Source organism: Carassius auratus, chromosome 17 (genome assembly GCF_003368295.1).
Source record: "Carassius auratus strain Wakin chromosome 17, ASM336829v1, whole genome shotgun sequence".
NCBI lineage: Eukaryota > Metazoa > Chordata > Actinopteri > Cypriniformes > Cyprinidae > Carassius > Carassius auratus.
Window position 1 is genome coordinate 2,490,482 of NC_039259.1, and position 17,834 is coordinate 2,508,315.

General features: G+C 38.9%; 1 protein-coding gene across 1 annotated transcript in view; it reads left to right on the forward strand.

Annotated features, from left to right (window-relative positions):
• Window positions 1-4,042, forward strand: part of pxdn (peroxidasin) — a 61,370-nt gene extending 57,328 nt beyond the window's left edge. Inside the window, exons 22-23 of the mRNA XM_026285282.1 lie at window positions 2,232-2,345; window positions 3,535-4,042. Of these exons, the coding sequence (XP_026141067.1) occupies window positions 2,232-2,345; window positions 3,535-3,669 (249 nt within the window). The 3' untranslated portion in view covers window positions 3,670-4,042. The remainder of the gene's footprint in view (window positions 1-2,231; window positions 2,346-3,534) is intronic.
• The last annotated feature ends 13,792 nt before the right edge of the window (window positions 4,043-17,834 follow it).

The following is a 17,834-nucleotide window of genomic DNA, read 5'->3' on the forward strand; positions in this document are numbered from 1 at the left end:
GGAGATGGCCGCAGAAGGGTTGAATCAGCTCATCAGGAGATGGTAGCAGGACCACTCCTTCCCCCGGAGGAGGGCCAGGGGAGAATCCTTTGTTCTCATTTTCTTTTTGGCTGGTGTTACATAAACCTTCACTAAAAGAGCTGTTTTCTCTACCTCCGGGTCTCAAGAGGCCACGAACGAAAGTTGGCGATGTGCTTTCTCGCCGCTCTTGTCTCCTCTCCCAGTTTCCATGCAAAGCCGGCTCAAAAACGATTCGCCTTCTCATGCCCTCTTTGCTACTTGGAGTCAGACGAGTGCCCGCACTCCACCCCCGCTAAGGGACGCTATGCCCCCCATGCCTGAGCTGTCTGCTCCACCACGCTGTGGTACGCCTGTAGTCCCCTTGTCCCCGCTGGTTCGGTTCCTGGGAGCCTGGCTAGAGCTCCCCAAATCTTCCCGTTGGCTCATCCAGACACTCAGGCTCGGCTACGCGATTCAGTTCGCCCAGTGTCCCCCCAGGTTTCGGGGTGTCCACACAAAGATAGTGAGCAAAGATGCCCCTGTCATGTGCGACCCTGCTGGCAAAGGGCGTGATAGAGCCGGTCCCTCCAGCCGACATGAAGTACGGCTTTTACAGCCCTTACTTCATAGTACCCAAGAAAACAGGTGGGTTACGGCCAATCCTGGACTTGCGTGCCTTGAACCAAGCTCTGCACAGACTGCCGTTCAAGATGCTAACGCCCAAGCATCTCTCAAATGCATTCATCCGATGGTTTGGTTTGCAGCGATCAAACTGAAGGATGTGTACTTTCATGTCTCCATTCTTCCTCGGCAGAGACCGTTTCTTCGGTTTGCTTTCGAGGGGCAGGCATATCAGTACAAGGTTCTCCCATTCGGGTTGGCCCTGTCTCCCCGCGTCTTTACGAAGGTCGCAGAGGGAGCCCTGGCTCCTCTCAGGGAACAAGGTGTCCGTATCCTCAACTACCTTGATGACTGGCTGATCCTAGCTCAATCTCGAGAGCGGTTGTGCGAGCACAGGGATCTGGTGCTCAGACACCTCGCCCGACTGGGTCTTCAGGTCAACTGGGAAAAGAGCAAGCTCTCCCCTGTGCAGAGAATCTCTTTTCTCGGTATGGAAATAGACTCGGTCGCCATGTTCGCGCAGCTTACGAACGAGCACGCGCAGTCACTGCTGAATTGCCTAAGACAATTTGAGGGCAAGAGAGCAGTTCCACTCTGAAACAGTTCCACAGTTGAACTGCTTGCTTTCCTGATGAACTGCTTTTCCTTGCTGAAGGAAAAGCACTTTCTGGTCCGTACCAACAACCCTGGGTTTCCTCCAGCACTGTTGATGTCCAACACTTGCGTCCATGCACTTTGGTCAGCCCTGTGTGGGACTAGGTGCCTCTATGTGTTGTGATTCCCCTTTTCTGGGTAATCCCACGTGTGTATGTCAACAGTAAGTCTCTCCGCAGCGTGTGTCTTTCCCTTGGCAAGCCCCTTGCCAGCTCTGTCATCGAAACCTGCGGGCTGGGTACCTCAGAGTTCTTATGTATCACCACCGTGGTAGATACCTGCCTTCTGTAAGTCCTCCCACAGGCAGGCAGCCTGCTAGCATACGTCCAGCTGGAATATGCTACCCAGTGTATTCTGTGTGAGCCATGACAGGGTGCTATCACTCACACGGGTCGCTGGAAGACAGCCATGTGGCGTCTTGTAAGGGACCCCATTCGTAATGTTGTACGTGACCGACTGAAAGGGAATGTCTTGGTTACGTATGTAATCCTCGTTCCCTGAAGGAGGGAACGGAGATGTTACGTCCCCTTGCCACATCGCTGTTCCGCTGAACGGCCGGGTCACTGGCTCGGCTCCTCAGCGAAGACTTGAATGTGAGTTGCTCGCGTTGCTCCTTAATTAACCCGCTCTGCGGGGTGGAGCTCACTATGCAAATCCCACAGACCAAGGTACTTTGTGTACCATTGGCTCGTTTTGGTACCACTCGAAGGTGATTGGGCTCTTGGGCGAGAACCCATTCGTAACATCTCCGTTCCCTCCTTCAGGGAACGAGGGTTACATACGTAACCAAGACGTTCAGCATCCTGAATCAGTAATCATATTTTAGCATGTTTTACTCCCATGCATTATAATATGTATCAGTATAGTATGGTGCATTAAAACAGAATATACCGTAGCATTTATTGTAATGCAAAGAATAGACAGAAACAAAAAAATCTCACTGTTGGAACTGACAGATAAAAAGACTTGAAGACCGTCTGAGCAGGACAGACTGTGCAGATGAGGACGGGAGAGAGCGAGTAGATGGAGAGCGTTGGAAGAAGAACCCCTGCACCAGTTGTCAGTGTCATGTAAGTTTATCATTGCATTCAGCATTTCTGACTTAAATTTTCAGGTGCATTCACATGTAGACCGTGCTGCATTTTTTACTTGCATTCATAGGCTTGTGAACACGGTAGTTGTGCACAATGTTCAGGGTATTGTGAAACATTTGACTTATCTCAAGCAGTGATTCTCAGCTTGTTTTGGTTTAGGATTACAGAATTGTTCATGGACCAGGAGCAAATAAAAATGTCTTTAAAATGTGTAACTGCAATAAGCTGTCATACACTACCTTTGATCTAATATATGAGATACGCGTTACTAACAAACAATGTAATATATGAGAAGCATTTTTTCCATTTTAAGAGTTCAAATGTTAATTTTACTATTGTTATTATACACAATGATGTATTCAGTATATATCAGTATAATATTCAATATACATTGCAATTTGCTTGTACAGTAGCATTGTTTTTCTTGACCATATAGTTCATTACATAAAATACAACCTTCAGTGCTGATTTGCAGAATTACAGGAAAGTGGAGTATGAGGTGTATTTTTTTGTCTGAGTACACCTTCAGAGACTCGAGCGTTGTTGACTTATTATTATAATTATTATTATTATTATTGATCTAGAAAGACACTGGTTATTAAAATAATTTATACCAAACAATGGATTTCAACTGTTTTACACACTTTTAAGTTCCATTAGGCTGTGTTGAAAATAGTTTATTTATGATTTACCAAATGACTCATTGAGATGATGTTATTTACTCAATTATGCCAAATTCTACTCACTTTTGGCTCTTAGTGAGTGTTCGTTTTGGATGTGAAATATATCTGTTCCATCTGTGTTTTCTTTATCTCACTGCAAAAGAATATGCCGGATTCTAGCGCTCTCATTTACTTATTATTGTTGATAGACGGATCAGTAGACAGACTGATTCCTAGGGGGAACTTTAGCTGTCAAAAACTGACAAATGCCCTCACATGGTACTGTCTGTCATTGTAACATTATAACTCAATCTGGGATAGAATCTGCATTCAATCACGTGTAGTTTAAAGGAAAAGTTCACCCAAAAAATTCCATCAGAATAAGAGCTGATAAAAACATCACAATAGTCCACAAGTAAAGGACATACTGTACCTGTCATGCTTCCTACAGAAATACCGTCCCGTTTTCACCTCAGGAGTGTCTCTGTCTCTGTCTCTGTTAGGAGGCCCAGGTGACGTGTTTTGTGGAAAAGTGTCCGCCGGCAGCATGTCTGAAGCCAGTGACGCCAAAAGGCTCTTGCTGCCCCGTGTGCCTCAACCAGCCATCACAACCGCAGGATAACGAGCGCCACGTATAACCTCAGCACACTTAACCAATGTGACCTTGAGCTCATGCCTCCATTTGTTCCATAGTTGCGTATCAGGGTTTTTTGTTGTTTGTCACGTATTGATATTTTTGTTTGCATATCCTCAGATGCCCTAAACAAAGAAACAAAAATACACTACCTTAAAAAGTATTTGAACAGATGAATGTTGGGGCCCTGTTTTCCCCCTAAGGCATGTTAACCGGGAGACAACCACCAGAAGTGTCCATTTACGAGATGGGCGGCTCCGGTCCTGGAGGGACACTTTCCTGCAGAGTTCAGCTCGATCACTAATCAAACACACCAAACCAAAGTCTTCAGGATTACTTGAAAATTGCAGTCAGTTGCATAAAAAAAGCATATATATATATATATATATATATATATATATATATATATATATATATATATATATATATATATATATATATATATATATATATATATATATATATATATATATGGACAGTTTTCACTAAGTGGTAGTGAGTCAGTGCGATACATATTTTCACCATTAACAGATTTATGCTTATTCTGAACAATGCATTTTGCAAATGTTAATATTTAGATCGAATCAAATAGATGCAAGAGTTAAAAATATCTCTGGCATCACAGTTTATTAGATGGTAAAACTGTAGAAAACAACTGGATGGAATTTGTATATGCAGTTCAAATGCAGAAATCCTAAACGTAAGCCTAAAGTGTTTGTTTGACTGTGGACGCAGCTGAACTCTGCAGGACGATGCCTCATTTCCGGTTGCTTTACAGTAGAAGCATTCTCAGGTTTTTGAGATGCTGCAGAACTGGTGCTATCTTAATCCATTTAAATGATTTACCCAAGTCTTAAGAGTGTTGTTTTATGCATTTAAATGTTTTGCAAGATGCAATGCATCATACAGTATATACACTCATTATGTGCTTTTTAAAACTACACTTGAGCGAAAACCCTTCGTTTTTGTAGTTACGCAAAAAAAAAATTTTTTAAACTTTAATCATACTTTTACTTTGTTTATGGTTCATAGTATCATATTCTGGACATATGTAGAATATATTAGTACCCGCTTTTTTATCTTCCTCTCACGTGGGAAAAAATGTGAATACCTTGAAATCAATCTTTGCAATGGGGAAAAAACTCTACTGATCACCAAATGTTTGTTTCCCTTGGCAACTGCGGGTTTTCTGAGACCTGGTGTTCTTTGCTTTATCTTGACAGAAAGCTGTTCTAGATGTTTTTGGTTTGGGTGCGACGGAGGTGAAGTGTTTGGGACGTGCAGCACTGAGCTGACGTCAGGCTCTCATTTAGGCTGTTACTGTACTTTTCTATAATGCTCTGTTCTACCGGCCCAGTATTTATATTCTTGTCATGAATGAAGTTCCAGATGTTTCCTCCCTTTTCAGACCGTGTTCAGAGAGATGTAAACAGTTGTGTCTCATCACAATACATCAACTGAAAAGCACACACTACTCTCTCAGCATCCAGGGGTCCATTATATTCATATTCATTCACTTTTATCCAGCAGAAGAGCAATATTTGAGATGAGAATTGCATTTATGTTCTGATTCCATTAACTATACGTTTTAGTGCTTTTAAGGAATCACTAAATAATGTACCATTTGAACTGAATAAGAGTCATTTGTTTGCGAGTCATTTGTTACACTGCTCATGCTGTATGTTTGTTACTGTGCAGCCAGCAGGAAGTTCACACTGTTATTCGTGCGTTTGCCATGTGTTTTTTTCCTTCTTTTTTTTACCCAGTACCCAGTGTTTGTCATGTTCAGTTTAGACTGAAGACTCAAGATTTACTTTGATGCTGTGGAAAATCTTGTTTAGTCACTTAGTTTGATGTTCTAATCATATCAGTAGAAGTGTATTGAGCATAAAGAACCATTGTTGGAATCGGAACATAATGAAAATCATACATATACACATACTGCTGATCAAAAGTTCGGAATATTAAAATAAATAAATATTATTATTATTATTATTTAGTTTTTTTTTTTAATCAGAGAGGCTGCATTTATTTGATCAAAATACAGAAAATAAAGGAATATTTTGAAACTTAATTTCAATTAAAATAACTATTTTCTATTTTCTAAGCTGCATTCTCAGCATCATTCAGTTTTTAGTGAAACATTTTTCACTTTTTCTCATTGTTTTTTTTGTAGAAACTGTGATGCATTTTCTTTTAAGATTCTTTGATGAATAGAAATAGCAATTATTTTAAATAAAATATTTTGTCACATCAGTTTAATGCATCCTTGTTGAATTAAAGTATTAATGGTAAAACTTTTGAATAGTAATGTATAACATTTTCCCACAAAAAAATAAATAAATAAAAATATGCAACAACACAACTATTATCAATATTGATAATTTAAGAATTAAATAAAGAAGTAATAATTCAAAATTCAGCTTTGAATCACGGATGAATTATTTTTGAACTATTCAAACAGAAAATGCTTCTTTTAACCTGTAATGACATTTCACAATATTAGTGTTTTTACTGTAATTCTGATCAGATAAATCTAGACTTGGTGAGCAGAAGAGACCACCTTCAAAGGCTTTAAAATCATATGTATTCCAAACTTTTGACCAGTAGTGTATAATATATGTATTATTATTATTATTATTATTATTATTATTATTGTCAGTATTATTTAAATAGGAACTGGTCCTGAATTCCCAACCCTGGGAATTCTACAACTCTTCTTTTGCTGAATGTGACATGTCCCCAACACACCTTGTACCAAAGACCAAACACGTGTATGTGTTGTTTTGTGCACTGGTAAGACGTCTGAGCTGTGGTGTGTTTTAGTTGTTTTGGAGTCTGACTCCTCGAGTCTCACTGAAATTGAAAGCCATATCCTGAGCTGGAGAGCTGCTCCTCTCTAAACATTCCAGTGTATCCTGATGAAACGCCATCGAGGCACCATTACATCCAGTCTGCTTGGACGCTTGCAGTCGTGCTGGTTAGTGATTGGGAAAGCTACTGCTATTGTGTTAAGCGCAGCTGAATTTTTGCCTGTTATTTTTCTTTTTTTACCATTTGTGACTGCATTCAACTCTCTTATCTCTATTGTATGACTCTATATCAGTGTTTTATTACTCCCAAATGTCCTTCCTTCCTTCCTAAATGATCTAACAACCTCTTGAAGATCTTCCCCCAAACCAAACTGTGCACACATTGCCATGGACATGCACTGCCCTGCGAGACTGAACATGCTCAAGTGGTCAAAATGATTCTTATATTTTGTATTGTATTTTTGCCAAAGACTGTTTGCACTGCAACGTATGCCTTTCAACAATAAAATGGCCACATAAGACACAGCTGTTTTATAGTGCATCACATTTATCACATTTATATAGCGCTTTTTATGGAACAAATTGTCTTAAGGCAGCTTCACTTTAGCATTGTTATTTAGTAAAATGAATGACTTATGAAACAAATTCAGCTGTGAAGCAGCTCTACAGAAGGAAATAGTGTCATTATCCAACTCAATCTGGTTCATGTTTTGTTCTCATCTAATAGTATCAGTGAGATCATTATCATTATAAATCAGTAATATCATTCAATTTAGTTGTTTAACCCCTTTCTTTTGAAAAATGTGAGAAGTAAAATAAAAATTATGTAGAGAAAAGCATGTACCGTATGCAGACAGCAGTTCTGAACTAGTTTGTATGGAAGCCCATTTCCGCCACTGAATAAAATATAAAGATAATTGCGACTTCTCACAATTCTGACTTTTTATCTCACATTTGCAATTTCATATCTTGCAATTCTAACACTATAACATGCAAATGTGAGCTATAAAGTCAGAATTGTGAGTTATGAACTCGTAATTGTGAGAGAGAAAAACATTTACTCACAATTCTGACTTTATAATTCACAATTATGACTTACCATATTTTTCGAACTATAAATCGCACTGGACTATAAGTCGCATTTATTAAGAACCAAGAGAAAACACTACCGTCTCCAGCCGCGAGAGGGCGCTCTGTGTTCAGTGTAGACTACAGGAGAACTGAGCAGCATAGAGCGCCATCTCGCGGCTGGAGACGGTAATGATTTCTCTTGGTTCATGTCAAATTAATTTTGATAAATAAGTCGCACCTGACTATAAGTCGCAGGACCAGCCAAACTATGAAAAAAAGGTGGGACTTATAGTCAGGAAAATACGGTACATATCTCGCCATTTGTGACTGAAAGATATATCGCAATTCTGGTATTTTTTTTTTTTTCTTTCTCAAAAGTCAGTATTGCGAGATATAAACTTGCAATTGTGAGTTATAAAGTCAGAATTGTTAGATATAAACTTGCAATTCTGAGAAAAAAGTCAATATTTAGTAATAAAAGTTGCAACTACTTTGTTTTATTTTACCTTTAGTGGCAGAAATTGGCTTTCATACATTTGCAACCTCTAAATTTATGTGGGGAAAAAACATGCATTTCAGGTATAAATTATTAGAGGTTTGCATCACTTTACAATAAGGTCCCATTAGTTAACATCAGTTTAATGTTAGCTTTGACTAACATTGACTTTATGTCAGGTATGGTGAGGGGGTTGAAAGAAGACCAGCAATCTTTGCAAATGTTTTGTTGGCCCAGAGAAGAACACATTCTCTTCACATGAGCTGTTTTCTTTTCAGGGTTCAGTCTGGGAGTAGAGCCAAGTTGCACAATTAGGCCACAAAGGCTCCCCATCATCTGGGCTTGTATATGTGTGTCGGGCCCTGTAACGCGGCCCCTGATTTCAGCAAGGCTTATCTCTCCGTGGGGACTCCCAATTCACAGAAACGCCTCTAAGTGGATACAGGAGAAAAAAAAGTTGTCCTGAACAGCACATGCTCTGAGATTTCACTCCCAGCCCACAATCTAGTGCATAATGAATTACACATCTGAACAGAGAGGCAGTGAAGTATGAATGAAAAGTTCACCGCAGGACAATGAATGCTTAGAGGTAATGGATTCAGAGGCTGCAGACACCTCACAACAGCACAGGAAGAGGAAACATTAATGGGGCCATGAATTGCATTTCTATCTTTTGAACTTGCATTAGTAGGATTTGTACTGTACATCAAAATCTGTCATAATCTTCCTTTTCCACTGATTTTAAGACCCTTTGAACACTAGTTTACCAAAAATGAAAATTTGCTGAAAATATACTTACCCTCAGGCCACCCAAGATGTAGATGAGTTTGTTTCTTCATGGGAACAGATTTGGAGAAATTTAGCATTGCAACACTTGCTCACTAATGGAATTGGTAAATGGGTGCGTCAGAATGAAAGTCCAAACAGCTGAGAAAAACATCACAATAATCCACAGCACTCCAGTTCAGCAGTTTATGTCTTGTGAAGCAAAAAGCTTGGTATCCATCATTAAGATGTTTTAACTTAAAAATGTTGCTTTTTTGAGCATCCACAATAAGTACCGGATCCATAATATCTCTTCTCCCAGTGAAAAGTTTAATCCCGTTTAGTTCTCACATCAAAATCCACCCAAACTGTTTTGGTCAGTTTTTGCTTGTAAACGGTGCTTGATCTGTACAGATTTTTCTCCTGATTCAGACCAGAACACTTTCCACCCGAGGAAGCTGCTTGCTATTGAAGCAGACAGGTAAACTCATCTACTCACACGTCTAGGGGTCACCATCCCTGCTCCTGGAGAGATGCCATCCTGTACATTTCAGCTCCAGCCCCAATCGAACACACCTGAACCAGATAATCGCGGTGAACTGGGATGAAACGGAGGTCTGCAGGACTGTAACTCTCCAGGACATCCCTTGTTACGTCACAGCCTCACTGTATTTATGATAATGTTTATAGCCTATATTTTGCTTTTTACTTCTGGCGATTGAATTTAGGCTTCATAATGCATAAAGGTTGTGTTCATTTGTGACGTTTACCACGATGAGTAAAACATGTAAGAATCATGAAGAGCTCATGTTCTGCAATCATTTAAAATGTAAAGGGAATGAGGGTGATGTTGGGTTCATTAAGTTAAGCTTTGAGTCTCACAAGTGTTTATTACAGTCTTTGGGATGACAGTGTCCCATACACCAACATTTTAATGATTCAGAAAAGATGAATCACTGTCTGGCAATCTGAGGTTTCGCTATGGAGATGGAGGTTAGGATCAGGAATTTTTTATTATTATTATTATCTGCTTAAAATGACAGTGTTTATTTGCACTGTTCATTATTTGCTTCTGAGCTCTGAAGGAGCGGTTGGATGTGTGATCTGTGATGCATGACTTCAGACTACACCATCTTTCCAATATTTCATTTTAGCTGCTCAAACCTCTTACAATCAACATTGAAAACAAATGTCTCACTAATCTAACTCCCTAAACACTTCCTTTTTACCTATACATTACTACAAATACTGCTTTGTTTTCAATTGACTTCTCTATGCACTTCTCTATATATTGCAATTCTCTAATCCAAGGTCAATAAGCTACTTTTCTGCCATTGTGTATCTACAAGATTTCTTTTATAATCTCAGAAACATCCATACCTATTTTGCAATGAATAACAAAATCTGTTTGAATCTGAGCTTCAGCGTTGATCAACAAAATGGTGCATATTAGCGCCACCTGGCGGTCGAGGGGTTGAAAAGCATCTCGTGCAAAACGACGGTCACAGAGGTACAGTTAAAAAAAGCAGTCCTTTATACTTTTATACACACAGCCATATTAAAGTACATTTTCACATCTGGGTGACATTTATCTAAAGCAACTTACATTAAAGGTAATTCCTTAAAGTTTACATTCAAGCTTTGCTCTGAGGTACGAATGGACATTTTCTCAACAATAAGTAATCAAACCAAAATATGTTAAGTGTAAACTGAATGTATGTGCCTTGCAATGCAAGCATTTAAATAAAATAAAGTCCAAACACACACACACACACACACACACACAATAAGAACAATGGGACTGGTTGTGGAGGCCGGTCATGAGTTCAATTCCCAGGGAATGCATGAACTAATAAAAAGCATACCTGGAATGCAATGTAGTTCGCTTCAGATAAAAAAGTATCTGCCAAGTGCATAATGTCAATGTAAGCTACATTTTAATTTAAAATAATACTGTCATGACCAGTTGAGCATCTGTATGCACTGATATCTGTATATGTCAGACATGGTTTGGCCTATTTTTTGGGATATCGAAGCTGTAGATTTAAAAATACAAATTAGAGTCAAACATGCTCATGCACAGTTTAGCTTGTTCTGTTGATTTTAGAGTACTGTGAGAAAAAGAACATTCACACCATCACGAGCATACTGTGTGAGTCACTGTTGGCTTGCCTGTACCTTAGATGCTTGCAGCTGTTGACCCACTTGCAGAAGATACATTCTCATCTTTTGCTCTGTAAACTTCTAAATCATATTTGATACTTACATTTCTAAGGCCTCTAAATGATCAACATTATCAAAACTGCTGAAAATCTGCTGAAAACACAATCTACTACGTGCATCAGACATCAGATTGATAGTTTAGAGTTTTTATCAAATAAAAGGTATTTTAGAATAATTGCACACGTTCACCTTCACGTGCCTTTTTGATGTGTTTTGCTTGACTTTTATCACACAAAAAAAAAAAAAAAAAAAAAAAAATTAAGAATAACTTTAATATTGTTAGGAATATTTCAAGATGAACACTTCCTGGAATTAAGAAACTTAGCTTTACTTGATTATCCAGGCATCACTTTTTTTTGTTCGTTTGAAAAATCATGTTCAAATGTGAATTTCAAACATGAATATCAGGCTTTTGGGGAACTTTATTTCTTCATCTCTCAATCACCAGTGTATTGTAGAATTTCATATTACTTTTTGATTATATAAATATATTTTTTTTTCAATACTGACAGTAATTAATAAAATGTGAAAGAAGTAATTTGTAATTTTAAAAAGCTTTAATACTAATAATGGTAAATTGCTTGAATATGTATTTCTTGTATCTTTATACTGGCTGATAGATTTATATCATTGCCTACTAAAGGTTAAGCACTAAAATTATGGTTCACTTTCAGTCAGTCACTCTGAGTCACGTCGGTGTATTGGGATCTTGCTTAGAGAGACCAATCCAATTCAAGTGTAAACTAAATGAGCCAATGCATGATCAGTGCTGATCGCAGCGCATGTGTAACTAGGCAGCAGGTGCAACACATACTCAGCTTTTCACTTCTGAGCCGAGCAATCATATCATGCTACTCCTGACTACTCTACTGAGAGAAGAAGACTGAACAAGTTCAGCACACTCTTTGGAGCTCTTGGTGGGTACAGTGCTTCAGCGCTGGTGGTTTCCTATGTCGAGTGGGTTGCACAAAACAGACTGCACTACCCCCTAATAGTCAGTCAAATGTCTGTTGGGAGATCATCACAAAAAATATTTAGCAGATATTAATCAGATGGTCTACTAATACTCTAATGAGATTTAGTTGGCATGTAAGTGCAAGTTTATTGTCAAGAAGAAAAAGGGACCATCAAAATAGCGTTATCCATTTTTGTCACATGAATGTAAAAAAAAAAAAAAACATGTTTAAATTGCAATTTGTTTTGTATTGTAACTGATGATCAGTAACAACTATCCATATTTGTTAATAGGAGTAATGGATTACTTATTTATCATTATTTTCATACCATGGATAGAAGTGCTTAAATATTTTAACTAGGGCTGTCAAAAATAGCGCGTTTACGATGTTAATTAGTTGTTTGTTGTTAATTATGTCAAATTTTTTTAACGCATTTCACGCATGCGCAGTGTGACAAATTATTCAGGTCAGGAAAGTCTCGTCGATCTCTGAATTCTCAAGATAGCAAAAAACAGCGGCGAGCGCCGCGACGAAAACACAGAAGAAGCTTAAGGTTTTACCCCAGTTACTCTCAAATACATACATGCCAAGCTCGATAAACAGAGACGACTTTGGTAGTTGATACGCTGGAGTTTCTTCCTGTTATAGTGTCCTGTGTTTCACACTGCGCATGCGCAGAACGCATACATGCAATGTAGCGAAAATTACAGCTGTTTGGGAAAGCATATGCATTTTTACTTGGTTTTACTGGCACTTGAAACCTTCAGAACGTGAAAATATAGATCCTAAAGTATTGTGGCAGAGCAAATGAACATATCCCAAAAACAAGAGTGCCCAGAGTGCTGCTTATGTGTTGGTGGAGCATGTTTGTGTTTCTGAGTTCATTCTTTCGAGTTTCTCTATGCATAATTTCATAGATATGTGGCTATATTTAACCACTGGTTCACCTAAAACTCTTACACTATCTGTGGTTAAATGGCTTGGTTTGATATAGTGCTCAGGTAAATTTGATCTAAGTAAATGTTAAAACTTTTAAAATTAAGAAAAAAAGAACCACATATTGATGATTCAATAAATGAAAATGATGTATCTGTGTCCTGTTATTTATCTTCTGGTATGCATTTCAGAAAAAAAAATGGTTAGGATTCAGGTGTAATTGCAAAGAGTGATTAATCCTGATTAATCCACGGAAAATTCTGATTAATTTGATTAAAAATTTTAATCATTTCACAGCCCTAATTTTAACTTCACTGTCAAAGCTTAGGGTTAGGTTTTATTTAGGGCTCAGTTTGATTGGTCGGTGTGTTGTTGTCACAATCACAATCTAAAGTCACCTCTGGAAACTGTGTTTCCCAGAATCCCTCTTGGCTCAGACCTCCTCGCAGTCCACAATCACCTCACCCGTCTGCAATTAGCCTCATCAGTTGGTCTTTATATGTCAGCACCAAACACACACACATAGTATTTTCTTGTCTCTCTTTTCTCATTGAAGACAAGAAAGGCTTACCTGACTTGTCACTCTGGACGTTTACTTCCGTCGAGGCCATCTGCTTTTCCAGTGTTTACCCTGCTAGACTGCCAAGTTAACCAGAACATGCAGAAACAAACAATTGTTACCATTTCAGATGAACTTCATACTTGCCTGCTTGCATCACTGCTTTTCTAAACGACTGGTTGTGATGGCGAGATGAAGCCTCATGAATCATTGAAGCTTTTCAGCCAAGTAGTTCACATAAGGGTTCATTTTGAGGCTTCATTTGCTCACACTAGAGTGTAGCCAAAGAGTGTAAAATAAGCAGATATATTACAGATGACCTGATGAGATCTATGATGCACTGTATTTTGATTCGCAGCCTTACACCCACATAAAACAATTAGCATAACAATGCACACACACAGACACACACTAAAGACCAGAATGAGACAGCGGATCACCAAGCGTGACAGTACCCTCCCCACTAGGAACGCCTCCTGGCATTATCAGATGATCCTACCTGTCCCGACTAATGATCTTGGTGACAGGAAACAGGCCAATACATTTGGGAGCTAACTTGTTAGATACGGAGCAGAGCGGAATGTTCTTGGTAGAAAGCCACACTTTTTGACTCACAACGTATACGAGAGGCTTCGACCAGTGGCGATAAGTCTTTGCCTTGGTGCGCACCCCCACCTGAAGAAGAGTCTCACGGGCTCTACTCCAAGTGTGACGGCACCTCTGGACAAAGGCGTGAGCGGAGGGGACTGCGACTTCAGATTCCAGACTGGGAAATATAGGAGGCTGGTAACCTAAACTACATTCAAATGGCAAGAGGCTCATGAATTACACTGGTAATGAGTTATGAGCATTATCAACCATAGAGAGTTGCTGACTCCAGGAGGAAGGATTCTTGGAAATCAAACATTGCAACACTCTCTCCAAATCTTGGTTGGCTCACTCGGTTTGGCTATTGCTTTGGGGATGGAACCCCGAGTATAGACTGACAGTCGCACCCAGTAACTTACAAAACTCCTGCCACAATTTGGAGACAAATTGGGGTCCCTTGTAAGACACCACGTCCATCGGGAGGCCATGTAGCCGACAGACGTGATCTATGACAGTTAAAACTGTCTCCTTGGCAGATTTGATTTAATTTGTGCCAGGGAATAAAATTTGCCATCTTCGAGAACCAGTCCACTATGGTCAAAACGACCGTTTTCCCCTGGGAGGGTGGGAATGAAATCTAGCGCTATGTGGGACCAGGGTCTCGAAGGTACAGACAGCAGTTGGAGTAGCCCCTCTGGGGGTCAATTTGGAAGTCTTATCAGTGGCACAAACCGAAACAAAATTGCGAATGTCCTGAGCCATCAATGGCCACCAGAATTGTTGCTTGACCAAAAAACTGGTCCGATTAACTCCTGGTTGACACGTAACGTTGGAACAATGCCCCCACTGAATAACGTTAGACCATAACCCCTCTGGCTCAAATAAATGACTCGATGGGCAACCGGGCTGAGGCATTACCCCTTCTAGGGCCATTCCGACCCTCGATTCAATCTCCCATGTCAGAGTGGAGATCACTAATGTCTCTGGTTAACCCTCTAAACGCCAAAGTCGCAAAATTGCAACAAGACATCATACTTAATAAAATAGACTTTAGTTTCTCATATGGTGTAATATCTCATTTGTATTCCCTTCCACTAGATGGCAGACATGTAGTACATTGATTCTAGACCAACATTACGTTGTGTTCCTATTCAAAGTGTTCGAGGAAATAGCAGATCAAAGTGAGCTCTCGTGTCATTGATGCGGAAGCAGTTCATTTCATAGCACTTCCTTCAGATCCAGATACTCCATGGGCACGTTTGATAAATCCGCTGCCTTCTCCTGAAACACAGAACCAGACACAGATGGACAAGCAGGCACAAGAAAAGACTTAATACTCAACTATACTCAATACTCAACTCCAACAACGATCTGACAAAGATGAGACGAAAGACAGGGCATTCAATAGGCTGGGAAGATGACATGCAGTTGCCGATAGGTAATAGTAACGCCCACATAAAACAATCGAACAGAACGAGACACACTCACAGAACGAGACACTCACGCACACACACAAACACACGATACCAAAATGAGACAGCGGATCACTAGACAAATATTCTCTATACCTTTTACTCAACTGTGCTTGTCCTGAAAGACCACTAATTCTACATGTGATTTAAGTCTAGAGAACACATTTGCTGTCGAAACCCCTACAACCCTAGAGTCCAGTCTCAAACCCATTCCAGCTCCTGAGCCCACAGTCCAGTGTCTATTTATACCCCTGACCATAGTCTAGTGATTGCTCCATTCACTGTATTTTGAAAATGTAACTGTCTTTCTAAAAAAACAAGTTACATATCTTGTGACAATTACACATATCTTGTGACAATTACACATATTTCCCGTGACAGTCAGCTCATAACACATGTTGTCAGTGAATAAACATCATTCATTTTCTGTCAGATGTTTTGCTGTTATTTCTACGTTATTATTATTTGTTAGTAGACATACTGAGTAGAAAAGATTAAAACATGATTCCTCCAATAAAGCACTGTTAAGGCTTGTTTCAGATCAATACATTACAAATAATAATTGTTTTATATAATTTTATGATTTTACTCAAAATCATTGTTCTGCAATTATAGTAAGGATACTTTGCATTTTAATGTTTTTGGTCAGAATATGTCTGAGTGAGTGAGTGGTAAATTATTGATTAAAGACATGAAATCAGGCCACGGTTTCATAATTTTTTCTTTGGTACTTTTGTAGTTCTTTATCCTTTTTATCCAAATGAATGCATCCAGCGTGGCATTTCCCACTGCAATCACGAGTGTCACAATGTCATGATGTTAGGTTGGCTTGGGTTAGGTCAAATAAATGAAGGGTTTCCTACCATCTTAGAGCTGAAGAAACCTCTTCCGAGACTGACGCCAACTTCTCCGTCCATAAAACAAAGGTTTGGTGTTTGTGAATAAACTTTTACCTGGATATTCATCACAAGAGTCAAAAGTAAGTTTGGGGGAGGGATGCATTGCTTTGTGTACAAAAATGTCATTAACATTTTGTTAGGAAAACTTCTGTTTTAGATAACTCGATCTAGTCATCATTTTATGGTTTAAGTAATTTTGCCTTGTGATGAAAGTACATTTTTAAAGTACACAGTTAATTCAGTCTGAGTCTCAATTAATAAATGGTGATTAAAAACTGCATGCATAATTATAATTAGTGATCGACCGATGTATCTGTTTACCGATATTTTTCCCGATATTTAAGCATTTTTCCATAATCGGGTATCGGTTTTGTAATATCGGATTCGCCGATTTACGGCGCCATCTTGTGGCCGTTTTGAGATTTCCGCCATTGCAGCCCGGGTGTCTGAGGAGATCAGTCAACAACAACTCAGTGCACAGGTAAATATATGTTCTACTTGGTTTGCTTTAATTAATCAACTTTATTTAACATAACAGACATGCACAAATGAGATCTGAGACATAAATTCCTGATATAGTTAATTTATGCAGCTTGTTTCTAAACAATTGAGACGAACTCATTGAGTCACGTAGTGTAATTCATCATGTCCTGCCCCAATAAAGACGTATCTTTACATGAATTAAATAAAACAGACATGAATGAGTGCATGTTGAAAATAAAAGCGTTGAATTTAATTCTCTATCTGTTGTATTTGCTCAGCATTAGTCTAGAAGAGAAAGTTTGTTCATATTGCTTAGCAACTGACGGATGATCTGGAGGCTTAAGCACGGCGACTGAATGAGACTTTTGACAAGATTATCTTGTTTAAACACCCTAGATTATATTATCATTTACTACATAACAATTATTTCGCTAATACACATATAAATATAGCCTACCGCTTTGTGGAAATTAATTATTATCTCCATGCGCGATCGCGGTTGATTAAGTTATAGTCAAACAGCACTTTGTCAGTTGGCATTTCATGATTTAACGTTAGATTAAATTTAGATCATAAAATGCCAACTGACAAGTGCTGTTTAACTTTATATAGTCTCGGGGAAAAAAGTTCGTTCATATTGCTCAGCACCTGACTGGATTGATGATCAGGAAGCCTCAAGCAATGCCACTGAATGAAACTTTTGACAAGATTATCTTGTTTAAACACCCTAGATTATATTATCATTTACTACATAACAATTATTTAGCTAATACACATATAGGCTACATATACCGCTTTGTGGAAATTAATTAATTATTATCTCCATGCGTGATCGCGGTTGATTAAATTATAGTCAAACAGCACTTTGTCAGTTGGCATTTCATGATCTAACGTTAGATTGAATCTAG